An 18,121-nucleotide genomic window follows, 5' to 3' on the forward strand; every position below is an offset into this window, starting at 1 on the left:
AACACTTTCTTTCAAGGTCTCTGGTATTTTGATTTGTGTTGCTACCAGTATCGTTTGTGCATCTCTTTACAGCTATATGTCTTTCTGTGCAGAAAGCTTTAAAAATTCTGCAGCCTGCCATGCTCGAAGAGTTCCTTTGTGCAGTGGAAGGTTTTGGGGCTTTCTGCTCTGGATCCCAGCTCCAGGACTTGATGCTCCTCTCTGACTCAGTGAGAAATCAGTGGGAGGTATGACAGGAACTGCACACATAGTCTGTAATTGACTGACTGATCCAGTCATTTTTATTCAGAGTTAAATCTAATGTAAAGACCTGAACCAAATACCTAAATCATTCACAAGCACATGTCGATCTTTCTTACTTTGCATTATAATCAGTATCACTACCTAAAAGGGGATTATATTTATTCTAGTGTTAAAAGAAACAGACTACATCTCAGTTATAATGAAGTCATTCTGTGATATTCTTTTGCTTTGCTTTTTGGTCATAGGCATAAAACAGGGAATGTTTTTATATACTGGAAAATAACACATAATAATAGGTCAAATACGATCCAGTCATACAGGATTTGTTTTGGACTTTTCAAGAATCTTTTTGTGTGTGAGCGTCTTCACAAATTAATCTGATAAACTTGATATATTCTATTTTTTTCCTAAAAACTTTGGTTAAAATTTTTTCTGCTTGCTTTTGTCATGCACAGGATGCACGCAGAGAAATGGCTGCTTTTATTCCGAGCTTGTGGTCAAAGATCAGAAAAGGGAAGCAGTCATTTTCTGTCGTGCAGTGTGAAACGCATACTAACACTGTCCACACTGACCAGACTGACGATGATTCTTTGCAGCAGCAGCAGGTACTTGTCTCTAACATAGTATTAACATGGGACTGTGCTGTGTTTGTATCTGCCTGGCAGATGGTCAAATTACTGTAGAAAGAAAGATTTGCCTTCAGCTTCTCAGGAGCTCATATTTCTCCCAGGCTGTCACTGAGGGAGCCGCATCTATTGAGGAACGTGTTGAATCCCTCAGAGAGCTGTGCGAAACACTGACGCCAAAGAAATCCTCCTGCCTCGCTACAGACCAGCTGAGCGAGTCAGATGAAGTAGAGGAAACACAACCCAGGGATGCTGCAGTCCCAGCTAACAGGTCTGAAAACGCTAACGTTAAGAAAGAAACAGAAATCAGAAATGTTCTTCAATGTGACCTTTTGTTAGATTTGCCTTTTTCTTTAATGGAAACTGTTTTAATCATTATTGTCAGACTTTTATTTCCTACATCTAGAAATAATTTTCAGTTTGATGCTCTGTTTGATTTGAAAACTACAAAGGCGAGGCCCTATTTTGCAGTTTCAAAGAAAGTGGCGCCATTTCTCCAACAATGTTCATGCCTATCGGCTTGGTAGTTTTCTTTGTAAGTTTGCTGAAAGTTAGACACGGGCAACACTGATGAAATTCCTCTGGGTTTCACAAAGGAAGCTCAGACTCAAAAGGAAGTTAAAATTGCAGGAAGAAGGTCTAATTTAGATTGTGAAAACTCTATTTGCCTAAATTAGACAGAACTTGATTAGAATCTTGTTGCGTTTGAACTTACCCTTAAATCATTTTTCAAGTTATTAGAATTGTGACTTGAATTCAAAGTGATTTTACTTGAAGAAGACCGTTTCTTATTTACAATTGTCACTCTGTAATCCTTCCGGTCTATTAATCTTAATCAGATGTCTGTTTGAATGAGCGGTTCGAACTGGCTGCCCCTGACATCCCCCCGATAAACATTTCTTATCTCAGCAGGGGACGGCAGCCTGGGGGAGACGCCCCACTGAGCGCGACTGACGTGTCGGCCAACACACAGCCGAGCAACAATCTCCCACAGAAACAAAGCGATGACAGCCCACATGAAGACCTCGCGCCCGTTTCTCATGTTGTGTCAGTGCAGCCTCATGGTGATATCCTCAAACTGAAAGTTCAGGAAGTCCCAACAGAGAGTGAGGTCCACCTGACAAAAAACAGAGACGGCAGGTCAGAACAAAATCCAAAGCCTTCACTTCGAGCCAAAGAGCAGCTGCTGAAAGCCCGTCTACTGCACTACGCAGAGAGCAGTCAGCAAATCCAAACTCATGCACAGGTATGCTCAGATTACATCACTGATCTGCTTCAATTTTGTTTTTCTTCAGTTTCTCAATTCTATGTTTTGGTACTTTGTGAGCTCTGAGAATAAAACTAGTAATATGGAGTTATTGTTTTTTTATGCAATCAAGTCAAGATATTTAAATTCAAAAATTAAATCTAGGAACACAAAGATAAATGTTGAATTGCAAGCAAATTAGATTTGTTATTAAAATATTTATTCAAAAGTTTTGTTTAGGATGCTAATCAGAGTGGAATCTGAACTGAAAGATGTGAAAATTGGCCAGACTTGGTGGTGGGTCTATGGATTAGACAGCAGGAATGAAACAACACTGCAAATCTATGACCACTTTTTGTGTACAGATATCTTTTGTCATAGCAATAGCAAGACTGTATTTTAAATGATGACTATCTCCTTTTATTTGATCAGCCGCTAGCTTTAAATTGCGATTTTATAACTAATTCTAATATTCTACACGATTTACAACCACAAACCTCCCAAATTTGGGACTCTGTTATACAAAGAATTAAAGAAAAAGCCATAGTACATGAACATGATCCAGAACAGCAAGAGAAAAAGGATGGATGGGTATTTCAGTCATTCTGTGCTTTGTCCAGACTCTGACTAAGAAGAAACTGTGATGTGGTGTCCAGTGTTTTTGAATGTGGACAGTGCTAGCAGTGTGCCACCATGACTCAGACTCAGCTGGTGTATTCTTTTCTCCATGATTTTCATAATTTGAAAACACCAAGAAAGAGAATCTTTGTATATAATGCTATATTTCATAGTGACAAAATGTTTATGCAGCTAATAGTACTGTATTAGAAAATCTATTGTATACCAATCCCAGCTCCAGGACTATGAACCTAGATTACATACTTATATTTTACAGTCACAAAATTGCTCTAAATTACAGTAGGCACTATAAATGAACAGTTTCATTCTGGAAGAGCTTGCAGACATTAATATTTGAATATCTGACAGTTCATAAAAAATGCAGCAGACTACAGAGGTAAAACATTAATAACTCTATTAAATGTCATTTACTTTGTTCATTTAAAGAAACCTTCCTAGCCAGAAACCAATTCAGCAGTTTTATTGGCTAGACAAGGAAAAGCACCGGCTGCAGAGTGCTAATCCTTGGTAATTGGATAGGCTCACTGCTCCATCTTTTCCTCTTTTCTTTACTGGACTGTTACTATGCAACTCTCTCACCTCGCAGGCAGTTGTTAGGAGCAACACGGTGGAGACCAAGCAGGAAGCACAGTGGACCATCATCCCAGAGCCAGCTGTTCCATCTCAAAAAGAACATCCCTCTGAACAGGAAGTGCAGGAGAGGTATGCGTCACTAACCCACTTTATTACACATTGGTGTTGTTTTTAGAACTGACAGCTTGTAAAATACTAATATGCTAGTAAGATTTACTAGACGTCACTGATTTTGCATTATATTTGCTTCCCAGTCAGTCTCAGAAATTTTTATTAATGAAACAATGTGTAAATCTCTCTCAAGTTATAGAAAGCTCTGCTCAGCATTTAAATCTCAGCTTCAGGAGAACAAGCTACTTTTGGAGTCATTTATCCCAGATCCAGTCTCTATCCTTGCCCTGCAGAACCAAAAGAAGCATCTACAGGCAAGTTTGAGCACTTACTTTTACCAGAATTCTCATTTTAAAGTCCTACTCTTACATATGTGTTCATTATTATGTCTTAACTGTGGTCTTCTACATACTAGAATGTTTTTACAATTGTTAAGCATGAATTTGTTTGTAAGCTCTAACTTTTGGCTTAAAATATTATTGCTGTGATTGTTTCATAAACATGTTTCACCTCAACAGACCTTGAAACAAGAGACAGAAGCACTTTGGTTTGATGTTGAGCTCCAGTATGCCCAGTTTTCCCAGTTTGCCCAGCCGATGACCAGGGAGGAGGGTTGGAGTGAAGTGGAACGAGAGCAGGGGCATCTGACTCAGCAGTGGAGAGAACAACAAGTGTGCCTACAGACCAGGTGCAGCTACCCTCTTAAATAAAAAAATTAGCAATTTTAATCTGTGTTTCATACAGTTAGTGCTTTCCTTGCAAATATTAGACAATTTTAAATTGAAGTAGCTACTTTCTTGCCCATTTAAAGACTTACTTTAAGTTTATTTTACAGTAACAACACAGAGCATATGTAGAAATCGGGTGTTAATGTTGAAGCTAAAGAGATATAAAGCGACTACTACATGAAAACAGATATTATATGCATGTGTTTATAAGTGCATGCACTCTACTAGGCTGCATGAACTGACATATGGTCTGTGGGACATATGGTTTGTCTGTGGAAGTATGCAGTTAGTGATAAGTTGCTCCATTTAGTTTAGTTTGTTCAGTGTTTACAGCGTTCTTGTTGAAAGACTGTTAAATACTAACAGATTTACAGCAGTATAAGCATGTTTGACACAACGTTCTTAAGGTAGCCCTAATGGCAAGTTAGTGCAAACACAGTGGCTATACTACCCAGTACTACAACCACAACTATCACAAATTCCTTGGACTATTTCACAAAGGGCAAAATTTTTCAGTTTTGCTTCTGCTTTGTGTTTGGGTCAGAATGGCATCTCTGGAGAACATTGCTGACCTGATGAAGTCTGCAGATGACCAGAAGACGCTGATCACACAACAACTGAACCAGATCACCGGACAGCCTGTGGATATCTCTTCTCTGACTTTGGCTGATTCAACAATATTACATGATTTAAAGGTATAGGTTTAAAACCATGTGTTCAAACAATTAGCGCTTATGATATGAAGAGTATAATATTATTTTGAATCCCTGGTCTCTTGAATAGGAGATGGACAACAGGCTGCAGGCTGGAATGAGGATGCTAACAGAAAAAAGCACCAAAGAGGAAAGTCAGGGGCCAGAAGCCACATCTGCCTCATCTCTCTGCAGGGGCCTCCACAGTAGCATCCATCATTTCAAGCAGCTCAGACAGCAACTGGAGAAAGTTCAGTCAGCTGTTTGTGCTCTGGATCGCTTCCTGACCACAGTGAGAGAAGTCGAGGCTGAGATCCAAACTGTGCTGGCAAACCAAGACCTGAGCAAGCAGAAACATGAGGCAGACTGGGAGCAGGAGAAACCTTCATTGGATGCAACAATGCAGAGGTTGCAGGCTGCTACTGAGCAATCTGATTCTGTGGACAGTAATTTAAAGGCAGTGGGGATTAGTCTGACCATGGATGGTGCACTTGCAACATGTCAGGATGTGGTGAAATGCATCACAGTACATGTTGTGGAGATGGAAAAATGGGGAGCAAAAGCTATAATTCTCCCAGAAAAACGGAACATACAGGACGACGAGAAATCTAAAACTGTGGAGACATGTCAGACAAAGTCTGGTAATGCTTCCCTAAAGCAACAGGACATGCAAGAAGATCCCACTTCAAGTGAGCCAGATGAGGAGTCAGGTTTGGAGGCCAAAAGGCGTAAGCTGGAAGGAGAGACTCAAGTGGAGGAAGAGCACAAGACTCAAGCATGGAGACCTCGAGAAGATCTCCTAGAAACTAAAGACCAGAGACAAATGGGAAGAACCACCCAGGTTAAGAAAGACGGAGAAAAAATGGAGAATTTGGTTCGGAGGAGAGCAAACCTGTTAGCAACACTGAGGGAGACAAAGAAGGCAGCTGAGCAGCTGAGCCTGCAGGAGCCCACTCTGCCTGCTCTGCAACACAGGTACAACACCGAGCTGGTACAACAACGTACTTTTATTTTCTTTAATTTAAGTGGAGTATCAAAAATATCCAACATAATCCACACTACCAGAAAAACATCTAAACACTCATCAAAACAAACGTATCATCCCAAAGGTTTCCAATAATCTCTAAGTTATAATAATATCAGATTTTATGGTACACTAATGGGCAGATTAATATTGACTAACTTTTATACAAAGGTCAGCTTTTGCTATTTCTATAAGTAGCTGGAGGCTCCATACAATAATAACTCCTAAATTCTTTCAGAATGTCAGTAGCTTCTTCTCTCCATATCCTGTTTTGTTATCTGCAGGACACGTACCTTGACAGAGTTGGAAAGTCACCTCACTGACCTCCTCTCTGAAGTGCAGTACGTACGAGGTGCATCGTCACGGTCAGAAATCCCTGATGAGAGTCAAAACAGAGAGGTGGAGGATCTCTGGGAGGAGGCAACAAAGGCTGTAACTCAAAAGTAAAATCCAGCGTAGTGTGTGGTTATTAACGTTTGTAACTTTGATTGTTTCTGCAGCTCTTTCGTAGTTGTGTTACTCTGCTGAGCTTTTCTGTGTTGTGTTATGGGTCACATACAGACTGGAGCAGTGTGGTGTCCTAACAGAGCTGCTGAAGAGGTTTCAGAGCATTCGTGGTAAGCTGAGCGCGACACTGCAGCGAGCAGAAAGCGCTGTGAGTGAAAAAACCTCCTACATGGGGAAAGAAAAACTGCAGAGACTACACACTAAGGTAAGTCACACTGTTAAGCTTGACTAAGTTATCTTATCTTATAGAAATAGCAAAAGCTGACCTTTGTATAAAAGTTAGTCAATATTAATCTGCCCATTAGTGTACCATAAAATCTGATATTATTATAACTTAGAGATATCACAGCATTGACTTTTCTCTTTGTGCTGAAAACTTATCATTTAGGCATAATCCATATTTTTGTGTGTCTGTGGTTTTAAAGGTCCAGGAAACAAAAGCAGAGCTGAACAGCCTTGGAGATGGTATAGAGGAGGTCCGCAGTGTCTGCAGACAGCTTCACACTCACCTACGGCAGATACCAGAATGCACATGCATCCCATTTGAGAGCGAAGCTGATGCTGTCATGGATCACTGGCTGGATGTAAGCTTATCCACTTTACACTGTTAACTTTGTCTTTTAAAAAAAATTAGTTTTGTCTTTTTGTTTTGCATGTTTTGTTTTAAAAAGATTTATTTTCCATAACTTTGGAGGTTTGACTTATTCTTTTTGTGATATGAAAGTTATTTTTTAACTCCAGTGATATCACATTCAATCTGTTGCATTCTCCAAGAAGAGCTGGTGATGTGAGGATGTAACTGTAAAAGCAATCTAAGTGAAAAAAGGATACTAAGAGGCAGAACCTGGTGCAAAATGATCGCTTTTCAGAAATGAGAGGGCAGCTGTTTCTAACAAGATAAAAAATAGCAAAGCTACAGCAAAACACAAAAGCTCTTGTTTAACCTTTGTGCTTGATTATTTGACATTGTAATTGAAATAATAGGTTTTTGTAATAATATATTTTTTCAGCTGACTTCTTTGTTGTTAGGTTTACAGATTGTTACATTGGCATTAACCTGACTACACCCAATTTCCTATTATTTTCGAATGTTGCTGATCTTAAATGAGATAGATAAAGATGCATATTATTGTAGGTCTAGGTTGTTAACTTTGCTGATATTTAACTTATTTGCAGTTATCAGAAAGAACAGAGTCCTGCCTTGAAAACCTACATCTAGCCTTGACTCTGTGGGACGGGGTCCTTCAGCAGGGGTCAGAAGTGGAGCGCTGGACCAGCGATAAAGTAGCTGTGTTTGCTCAGTGCCCGTCCTTTCAGTGTGAGGATGACATCAAGGCACTACAGGTAAAACGGAGCTCTTGTGTAACATTCAGTTATGTTATGATCTCAAAGTTAAACTATAATGATGTTTACCTCACTCGCACTGTTACCAGAATGAGATTGTGCTTCAAGAGGAAAGTATACAGCATTTCCACCGTAGAGCCACTGAGATTCAGACACTGCTTCAGAGCGCAGAGTCCCCTCCGGAGCTTCAGGTAGGCATTGTTCCTCTGGTGTTATTTTCTTTATTTAGACGGAAATAAAGACAAACACAGTAGTTTTGGTTTTTTGTTTCACTTCCAGAAATATTTGACTGTGTAAAATGTAGACAAAATGCAACACCTTATCTTTTTTCACACAAAGAAAACACATCAAATGTTTAAATAAGCAACACATCTAAAAAGAAGTTGTGATGGGGCAAAAGAAGGTTGGAAAAGTTAAAGAAGAGGGGATCCTACACAATGGTGAACATGGCCCTGTCACAACTTTTTTTCAGATGTGGTTTGATGACCATTAGAATAAGACCTGATTTTTCCAAGCGTAGCTTTAGAACGTTGTATAGACAGAGGTAACCCTCACTAATCTCTGATGCACACCCAGTCTCTTTACTGTGGAGGCAGGCCTGAAATATGACAGAAAACTCTCAGTTTCAAAAAGAGAAACAAGGGTTACCCCCCAGTAGGCATCCAGGCAGGAAAGAGTTAAACATTTGATGTGTTTTCTATGTTTTCATATGATCTACTTTGAATGAAATATGTCCCAAGTTTTGTTTGAAATTCTGAACTTATTTCCTGCTTGAATCTAGATTACATTTTCAGTTGTTTAGTCATTTTCACTATTACAAAGGGTTTTTTTGCTCATCAGTTCTTATGATTCATTTTGATTTGTCAAGGTGGTAGGAACCCAGATGAGGAAGAAGATAGAGCAGTTGAAGGAGCTCGTTTCTGAAGCTGAGGATGTTTACAAGCAGATGGTGATTACTAAAGGGCAAATCACTGGGAGGATGGAAGAGTGTTTCAACTCCCTGCAGAAGATCGAAAACTCCCTCCTTACTCTTTGTGGTCCTGATGTTGCAGACATGCTTGCAAAACTTAAGGTAAGGGCTTAAATAAGACATATGAAATAATGAAAACACATAAAACACACCAATAGATACAAGATAATATCAAATTAGCATTGTCTTTTATCTGTTGCAGGAGTTGTGTCAGCAGCTCCAGTCCCAGGATGAGCAGGCAGAGAGCTTGTTGGAGGACGTGCATGTCTTGGCCTCTATTACAGGTCCAGATAGCTTACAGAGTCTATCCGTGGAAGGGATCCAGCTACAGGAAAAAGTCAGAAAGACCCATCAGCTCTTCTCTGAAGTAGAAGAACAGACTGAGAGGAATATGCGTGATCTGGACAGGTAATAGACATCACATACAGAACAGTGTTGCGGTGCATCTGTGTTGTGTAATGTGTACAGATACATGCATCTACAATGAAAAGGAAATTGAAGCCTCCACTCATTAATGTGGCATGTAAGCAAACTTAAGAGAGCTGCTGGGCAGGAATTTTTGTCTAACACGTGCTTGGTGACTTGACAATTTGTCATCATGGAATTGTCATAGGGCAGCACGGTGGCGCGGTGGTTAGCACTGTTGCTGCACAGCAAGAAGGTCCTGAGTTCAATTCCAACATCAGGCCGGGGTCTTTCTGTGTGAAGTTTGCATGTTCTCCCCGTGTTTGCGTGGGTTCCCTCCGGGTACTCCGGCTTCCTCCCACGGTCCAAAGACATGCAGCTTGTGGGGATAGGTTAATTGGATAATCCAAATTGTCACTAGGTGCGAATGGTTGTCTGTCCCTGTGTGTTGGCCCTGCGACAGACTGGCGACCTGTCCAGGGTGTACCCCGCCTCTCGCCCTATGACAGCTGGGATAGGCTCCAGCGCCCCCCGCGACCCTGAAAAGGATAAGCGGAAGAGAATGGATGGATGGAATTGTCATAAAGAAAACAGGAAATAAATTATATTAGGAAGTTTGTTTAAGAGTAATATTGTTGTGCCAAACATTTTGAAAACAGTGCATGCTTGTGCAGTGTTGTGCAATAATTTTGAGTCACTTTTCAAGACTTTCAAAGTTTTACTTTAGACATTGGCTGCTTTTCAATCCTTGTGCCTGAAAATTTCCAGAGGAAGTTTTTTATTGCTGTTATTATGCCAACAATGACCTACGTCTCAGACCAGAAGATAAAATGATCATCATTTGGCCTCAGTTTGTTTCCCTATTATTACTAAGATTCGATCTTTTGGGGGATTTAGTAACAAAACAAAAAAAATTAATCGCTCATCAGAGTCATCCTTGAAACTTACCATCCAGTCAAATTTGCTCTTACTCTGTACGTAAAACAGCTGTAAGCAGAAAAAGTCTTACAGAGTCACAGTGCTTAAACCAAAGAGAAGAAAGACATCAAAACAGGTTTGTCTGGTTTCCTGAGTCAGTCATGAATTACGTGGCAGAACCATTTTTTCACTGTAATGTCGTTTGAACGTATAGCATTGAGCATTGAGCAAATTAATGTGTTTGTGGTATGCACATGGGACGTATTTATGCTGTTTGTGTGTTTCAGGCTGCAAATAGAGAGGGACCATCTGGAGCAGTGGCTTCATGCTGCTGAGGAAAAAACAGCAAAGGAAGAGGATCAAAGTCTTCTGGAAGAAGAAGCGCTTCAACAAAGGTAAACCTTTCTCCTGAAGGTGTGTCACTCTCCATGTAGATTTGCAACAACTTGTATGTGTTCATGGCCCGTATATACTGCCTGATAACATATAGTATATGTATACTTTGCAGTATAATTGAAAATATGCTTTAAACATTTACCTGACTGTTTTATTTTTTTATTTACAACAATACATATGAGCAGTATTGATATTATTGTTGAAAATTCCAATGTATTTTAAATTCACACATATTTTAATATGTTGGAGGTTCCTGATTACAAATAAAGATATGGAGGCTGATGTGTTTACTTTAGACTTTTGAAGGATGGAAAGTGACAGTGCTGCCAGTGCTACATATCAGATGGAAATGTGAAAACATGATAATAGCAGAGTGACAGTAAAGACAAACAAACCTAAAAAAAACATGCAAGTGTTCAGTGCTGTGATTTTGACTAATGCTCACCAAAGTGTCAGGAATCTTGGAAACTGTGTATTGTTTTGTCAGGTGACTCATTCTTTACTCCATGTGTGTTTTAATTACGCAAAGGTCTGTTATATTGTAGATAAAAAGCACTTGTTTTACATATATTTTATATTCGAGCTGGAGTAAATTTTTTAATTTAAAAAATGCAATGATGTAATGCTGATGAACTACTATCACTTTTATTTTTTATCAGCTTAATATCACACACAGAAGTCCACACAGTAGTATCTACCACTTCAGTGTGCTTTGACTCTAGCATGGAAACATTAGATTTGACCCCATTATTAGCATTTACAGCTTTGATTTCTCTGCAGGGTGAAGACAGAGCTCCTCAGTCAGCTTGTGTCATCTTTACAAAGAAGCAACCTTCAGCAGCTGGCGGTGGTGGAGAACAGTAAAAAGCTGTTGGAACGATACAACTCACACATTAAAATACAAGGTGACTGTAAGGAGACGCATTCCTCTCTGAGGGAGGAAATCGAGGTGTTTCAGGCTTTATTCAAGTCCACACAATCATGGATCAGTGATCTGAGACAAGCTGTAGACTCTCCACTTGCTGAAAGCCCCTGGATTCAGACTCCATTAGAGCAAAAACTTCACTGTGCTCAAGTAAGAAAATGTTGCCTGCACATACTAAGATACTCAGTTTCACTATGTCATTTAGATCACAGATTTTATTTAGCGCATTTTATAAGAAAGTATGCTCTGTATCATACATACATGCATGTGCTAAGTACCTGTGTGGAGAGGTGACAGAAAGGCTTGATTGCTTGTGGAATATTGAACAACAAATCTTCTTACTCTCATATAAGTGATTGTGACGTGGGTGTGCCTACAGTTGTGTGTAATGTCACATGAGGGCGTGGTGTAGGTGCTTTCTTTTTCTCTACATTTGTTCCAACTTGTTCAAAACTAAGGAGTGTACATTTGCTGTGCAGAGCTGATGTTAGATTCAGGGAACTTTCTGGAATCTATATGTGTGTCTCAAAGCTGACAGTATCTGTCATACAGGCAGAATCCTGGAGATTTTTTATAACTGCTTTTTTGTTTTACTAAGGTTATATACTGACTTGTAAACCCTACAAAATCCATTGCAGGCAGTGTTGAGTGCCGAGTTAGAGGGGGAGGCTCGCCTGGAAGAGCTCAGAGTTACTGGAGATGGTCTGTGCCACAGGGTGTTGAATGAAGATGACCTGAAGAGGGAAGTTCAGGACACTGTTCAGAGAGCAGAGGAGAAGTGGCGGGAGACTTTGCAGTCAGTTGAACCGTATTACAGGTGAGTGAGGTAGAGCGGGTCATCTACTGATCAGAAGGTTGGTGGTTCGATCCTCCAATCTGCATGCCAAATATCCTTGGGAAAGATGCTAACCCCAAGTTGCTCTCTGATGCATCTATTAGAATATAAATGCGTATGAATGTTACCTAGAAAGCACCTAAAAGCATAGAAGAAAGTGCTTGTGTGAAAGGGTCATGTGGCATGTTGTATAAAGTGCTTCGAGTGCTGCGGGAGAGTAGAAAAGCACCATAATAGACTCAGTCCGTTTAAAACAGGTGGACCGTTCCTGAATCTAATAACTAATGAAACTAAGCAGTAAAATTATTACACATTACATAATAACAGCTATAAATCCTGGGATTTAACTAAATAATTTTCATGGTCCAGTTTTAGTCAGAAATGGTTCTAATCTCTTGTTCTTATTGTTCTTAAGCGCTCTAAAAGCTGATCCAGAGGTCACTTGTTTTTACCTGGACCAAAGGAGGGAGCTTTGCCACAAAGTGGAAGTGCTGCAGCGCCAAAAAGATCAGCTTCCCACTTTATTTCCCTGTCCTGGCACAGCTGAGCGTAAACAAGGATGCCGTCTTGCCCTTCAACTGCAGGAGGAAACTGAATCCTTGCAGTTAATGCTTAGCAGCCTGTCTAAGAGGAGAAATGAGCTGATTGAGCAAACCAGAGACAGCATCTGGAAAGATTCTTCCTGGGATCTGCTTTACACCCACTGGTCAACACTGATGGCAGAACTAAAGGTAAAATTACACTTATAATAGTTAACTGATGTCTATTCAACAATGTCTCTGAGCTAACACTATTTGCACATTGTTAGGTGGTAACGATGTGGTAAGATCACAAGATTAATTTTTTGTCACAGTGTTTGTAGTTTTGCCACTGCAGTGGAGTTTAAATAAAAAAAAAAATCATAAAAACAATCAATGAGTTTCCACTTTAAAACCAAAAGCTCAGGGGGGAAATCATATTATTTGGGATTTGCAGCCAATTTTATATACAGTGCTCTATGTGTTAGAGGCTGAAGAATAATTAGAAAAACAAACAGAAGCGCCTGAAGTCTAGAACTCACCAAATGCTGTTTCCTCCAATAAAATGCTCTTCCTGTTTACTGCTGCCACTCTCAGCTGTTGCTTGTTTGTAGGTCTTTCTGCCTTCTGTCTTATCAGGTGGCTGACTTGGCCATTGAAGAATATCCAATTCCTTGCCCTTGAGAAACTCTTTTGTTGCTTTTGCTGTATGCTTTGGATCATTGTCAATTTGCGCTGTGAAACTGTGTCTGATCAGTTTTGCAGCATTTGTCTGAATCTGAGCAGAGAGTATACTCATGTACAGTTCACAATCCATCCTAATGCTTCTATCATCAGTCACATCATCAATAAACACTAGTGCCCTGGTTCCACTGCCAGCCCATGCTATAACGCCCCCTTCACCATCAGACCAGAGATAATGTGGTATGCTTCAGATCACGAGCTGTTTCTCTCCTCCATACTTTCCTCTTTGTGTCACTCTGGTACAACTTAATCTTGCATTCATCTGTCCAAAAAAAATTGTTTTCAGGACTGTTCTGTCTCTTTTAGATGATTTCTGGCAAAGTCTAATCTGGTCTTCCTACTATTGATGTTCTTCAGTGTAACCAGTCCTTTGCCCTTTGCTGTAAACCCTCTGCATTTCATTCATGCAGGCAGGTTTTACTGGTTGACAATGATATATCTTTCTTCTTGATTGTGTTCTTGACTTGATTTGAAGATGTTGACAGTAATTCTGTCATCATGTACTTGAGTTTTCTTACGTGGTGTTTCGTGGTGTCAGTGCATTCATTCTTTTTAAGAATTTACCAGCTTGCTAATTTGTCCGCTCCTACAGTTTTTGCTGTCTCTCTAATAGGTTTATTTTGGTTTTTCTGCATAATAATGACCTCCTTCACTCGTGCTGACATCTCTTTGGAGATGAAAGAAAAGAAAGCTATAAAACTGAAAGTCAATATTTTGAATGTATTTCAGATATTACGTCTGCTGCTACAGCTGAAAGTCTGAATAAAATCTTGGCTGTTTGATTAAAAATCACCTACAAGAACTGTCTTTGTGCAGCAAATTATGGACCTAACTTTATTTCTCAGAGTTCAGAGTAAAGAGTTTTATTTGTTTACCTATTTTTTCTTTTTTAAATTCTATGCTCTTGTAGTATAATATGACATGATAGGGATAAATTAAATGTACATTAGCATCATTCATTCATTTCTTATTTTCCTTGTGTGATAGACAGTGTTACCAGGGGTTGCTCATTTCCTTTGGGCCAGGACTCTGGCATTAAAGTCACAGTACATACAGCAGCAGGTTGTGTTTCATCCACTTTATCATAATGTGATATGAACACGTTTGGAGCATGACGTGTGGTCAGTTAATGGGTTGTGTTTCAGTCTATTTGTGTGTAAGCCTTCTGAGTGTGGCTTGTTTTACCTCTATCATCCACAGGGAGTGTGTTCCCGCCTTGAGGAAGGTGCGAGTAACGAGGAACAATTTGGCCACTTGCTGCAGCGCTGTTGCCACAAATTGATGTCCCTACAGGAAAGGATATCAGCCTGTCAAGGCCAGAAAGAAAACTCAGCAGGAACAAACACTGACATAGCAGCTCTGGAGGTGAGATGCATTAAGTAAACAGACCAGATGAGCTGTGTACAAGCTCTTACATTAAAAAAAATCATTGTTTAACAATATTAAAAAAGAATTTACACTGAAGAAATGTTGGATATGCAAAAATGTAATCATCTATCAGGGGTTTCTCCTATAGTCACTGTTTTGTTTTGTTTTTTTGTCACTGTTTTTAGGTTTTGCTACAAGAAGTAACTGGCACTGAAAAAGATCTTCTTCAGCTTGTAACTCTCAAGGACTCCATCACAGTTAGTTTAGCAGCTGAGGCCCAAATAAGTCTCACCCAACAAGTCAGCAACCTTCAAAACCACAAGAGGGCACTAGAGAGTAAAATCAGAGAGACTCTGGCACAGCTTCAAGTGAACAGTGATGAAAGCATTCAGCGAGTTAAAAAAGAAGCCTTGTATGTGCAGACAGCTCTTAAAGACCTGGCTGAAGGTGTCTGCAATCTTTCCAATACCCATGAAGCTTTGCCTGATATCAGCCAGCTGAAACAACAGTGGTGTATGATACAGGTAACATGAACATATACTTCGAAACGTTGATATATATCTGAAAAATAAAAATTGGAAAAAGACAGCTCACAATATTTAAACAGAAGGACTTGTGTGTCTCTCAGAGCTGTGATAGCAGCCTGACAGAGCTGGCAGCAAGAGCTGAAGACCTGCAGAGGGCCAGAGAGTCGACCAGCACACAGGAAGCCCTTCCTGCAGATATCATTTTGACTGTCAGTGCCATTTCTGAAGACCTTGGCAGGTGCTTTACTTCATTCTAAAATGGAATAATTAATCATTCCTGTATTTATTCATCTTATCAACTGAATATGCAGTGCTAATTGTGAGAAATGATTTGTTAACTTTGACTTTTAGAAATTTCTGGGGATTTTAAGACTGCTCTCAAAGTAAAATGAAGATGAAAATATTAATTTAGTATCAAGAAAACAATTAAAGTGGCCTACCAACAGATAACAAGAAAAGACTTGTGCGAAACTTGCACTATTTGAAGCAGAACGTAACTTGGGTTGATGGTGAACATGACTTAGTTCATCATCAGTATTGTTGCAGTGAAGATATATGAGGGTTTACACATCCTCTGAATATGTGAGGGAATATGAGGGTTATTTTGAAAATGCACTCGTTCTAAATACTGTACGGCTCATTCACTGCTTGTGGTCTCGCTCCAGCCTCAGGTCTGTTTTTTTGCAAAAGAAGCAGGATTTTGCAGAAAACACTGCAAACAGAGTGAGAGAGCTCACCAACCAGATGCAAGAGTGGTGCCAGAGAGAACAAGCTGAACCATCAACGCATAGCCAGGTAAAGCTCAGCGTGTTCAGTATTTTTTTTCTGATACATGAAATAAATAAATAAATAAATTAATTAATTAATAAACAAAAGTTTCAAAACAAATGTAAGCTATTGTTCATATGCACAGGTAAACCTTTTGTTGTCTGCCTTTTGTTTTTTAAAATCTGCAAATGAATGCCTGAGTGATTAGCCAAAAGTATTCACTCACCCATCCAAATCATTGAATTCAGGTGTTCCATTCACTTCTAAAGGTATATAAAACCAAGCACCAAGGCATGCAGATTGCTTCTACAAACATTTGTAAAAGAATGGTTTGCTCTCAGGAGCTCAGTGAATTTCAGCGTGGTACTGTGATAGAATGCAACATGTATAGTCTTGAAATTTCCACAATACTAAATATTCCAGTTATCTGTTCACGGTGTAACAAAGAGGAAGTGATTGGGAATGACAGCAACTCATCCACAAAGTAGTAGGACACGTAATATCCTTGAGCGAAATTAGCAGATGCTGCATAGTGCGCAGAGATCGCTAGCTTTCTGCAGAGTCAATCCTAAAGACCTTTAAACTTCATGTGGCCTTTGGATTAGCTCAAGAACATCCGAGCCTTACATCGCCAAGCACAATGCAAAGGGTCAGATGCAGTGGTGTAAAGCATGCCGCAACTGGGCTCTAGAGCAGTGGAGACATGGAGAGAGCGATTGGTGGACGGAGGATTGTGGTGTGGAGTTGTTTTTCAGAAGTTGGGCTCGGCTTCTTAGTTCCAATGAAAGGAACTCTTACTACTTAGGAATACCAAGATATTTTGGGCAATTTAATGCTCCTAACCTTGTAGGAACAGTTTGGGGATGGGCCCTTCCTGTTCCAACATGTCTACATGGTCCATAAAGACATGGATGAGCAAGTCCGATATGGAAGAACTGGCCTGTACAGAATCATGGCTTCAACCCGATAGAACACGTTTGCGTTGAATTAGAGCAGAGACGGCAAGCCAGGGCTTCTCATCCAACATCAGTGTTGACCATCACCTTGGTCAAAAATGTATATGTATATGTATAGAACCTATATGTGTTAACACGCCTACTTTGCCACATATGCACCCTCTTGTATTCAGAGAGTCATGCATGGTGAAGAATGTGAAAAACACTTGAATATTTCTGTATAAATGTTATGTTTGTCTAAACGAACAGTTTGTCTGCACTCGCCATCTCAGCGAATCTCCCTGCAATATCTCCCCACAATACCGACACTTTATTACAGCTGTAATATAACAGGACATGGTTGGGCTGTTTGACCACTGTATTGAAGCTGCTGTATTCTCCCTGCTGTGTATTTACAGTGCACCTGTCATAATTGATATTTCATGTCATCTTTCGTTTCTCTAGCATCAGTAAAGTGTCTCCTTAAATGATAGTGTATTATAACTGAACCGGATCAGTACATCTTCTGTCATATGGATTAGGGGATAAGCATATTGGGAAATACAAAAGTAATTCAGGTGGAAAAAACACCTTGACTTGTCGCTTGTTGTTGACACAGAAGCAAAATTACAGTGAGTGAGATCTCCCGTGGTGAGGTTAAGCAGTCTTAAAAGGCACACTGTGACCTCAAACCAAAACAATCGGGATCAATAAGAGTTTACAGTTAGATAAGATATGAATCTTGATTAAACCAGATGTTTTTGCAGTGTGTGGTTTCTCTTTTACCCTTTTTTTAGTCTTTTTTTAGCTTGTGTATCTGTCTGTGCTGTCACAGGGAGCTCTGGATGAAGGTTTGCAGCTTCAACAAGCACTTTATAATGTACTCTCAGAGCAAGAATTTCTACTTAATTGCCTGGGAACAAATGTGGCACAGGAATTGGAGAAAAATGCTTCAGGTGCACTCACTGAAAGCCAGTCTGCACTTGAAACCCAATCTAAACACCAGGTGAGTGTCTCCCTTGTCATAGAAATGTACAGTTTGGTGAATTTATGGCCATAACATTACTATTGTTTTTAAT

At 39.8% G+C, this 18,121-nt stretch overlaps 1 protein-coding gene across 11 annotated transcripts in view; it reads left to right on the forward strand.

Annotated features, from left to right (window-relative positions):
- LOC102290327 (nesprin-2) overlaps nt 1-18,121 on the forward strand; it is an 86,344-nt gene that overhangs the window by 11,440 nt on the left and 56,783 nt on the right. For 9 of the 11 annotated variants that reach the window (XM_042224726.1, XM_042224733.1, XM_042224730.1 and 6 more), the window contains 25 exons: nt 93-227; nt 699-848; nt 974-1,140; nt 1,779-2,115; nt 3,341-3,456; nt 3,632-3,752; nt 3,957-4,126; nt 4,711-4,861; nt 4,950-5,833; nt 6,167-6,325; nt 6,444-6,594; nt 6,815-6,973; nt 7,566-7,733; nt 7,823-7,924; nt 8,602-8,805; nt 8,906-9,111; nt 10,314-10,421; nt 11,203-11,497; nt 11,986-12,164; nt 12,598-12,913; nt 14,645-14,809; nt 14,998-15,336; nt 15,441-15,577; nt 16,005-16,134; nt 17,878-18,048. In XM_042224726.1, the coding sequence (XP_042080660.1) occupies nt 93-227; nt 699-848; nt 974-1,140; nt 1,779-2,115; nt 3,341-3,456; nt 3,632-3,752; nt 3,957-4,126; nt 4,711-4,861; nt 4,950-5,833; nt 6,167-6,325; nt 6,444-6,594; nt 6,815-6,973; nt 7,566-7,733; nt 7,823-7,924; nt 8,602-8,805; nt 8,906-9,111; nt 10,314-10,421; nt 11,203-11,497; nt 11,986-12,164; nt 12,598-12,913; nt 14,645-14,809; nt 14,998-15,336; nt 15,441-15,577; nt 16,005-16,134; nt 17,878-18,048 (5,220 nt within the window). The remainder of the gene's footprint in view (nt 1-92; nt 228-698; nt 849-973; nt 1,141-1,778; nt 2,116-3,340; nt 3,457-3,631; nt 3,753-3,956; nt 4,127-4,710; nt 4,862-4,949; nt 5,834-6,166; nt 6,326-6,443; nt 6,595-6,814; nt 6,974-7,565; nt 7,734-7,822; nt 7,925-8,601; nt 8,806-8,905; nt 9,112-10,313; nt 10,422-11,202; nt 11,498-11,985; nt 12,165-12,597; nt 12,914-14,644; nt 14,810-14,997; nt 15,337-15,440; nt 15,578-16,004; nt 16,135-17,877; nt 18,049-18,121) is intronic. The other 2 variants (XM_042224729.1, XM_042224736.1) reach the window with 2 other exon arrangements.

Source organism: Haplochromis burtoni, unplaced genomic scaffold (genome assembly GCF_018398535.1).
Source record: "Haplochromis burtoni strain Fernald_Lab_line unplaced genomic scaffold, NCSU_Asbu1 Contig_147, whole genome shotgun sequence".
In the NCBI taxonomy this organism is placed as follows: Eukaryota; Metazoa; Chordata; class Actinopteri; order Cichliformes; family Cichlidae; genus Haplochromis; species Haplochromis burtoni.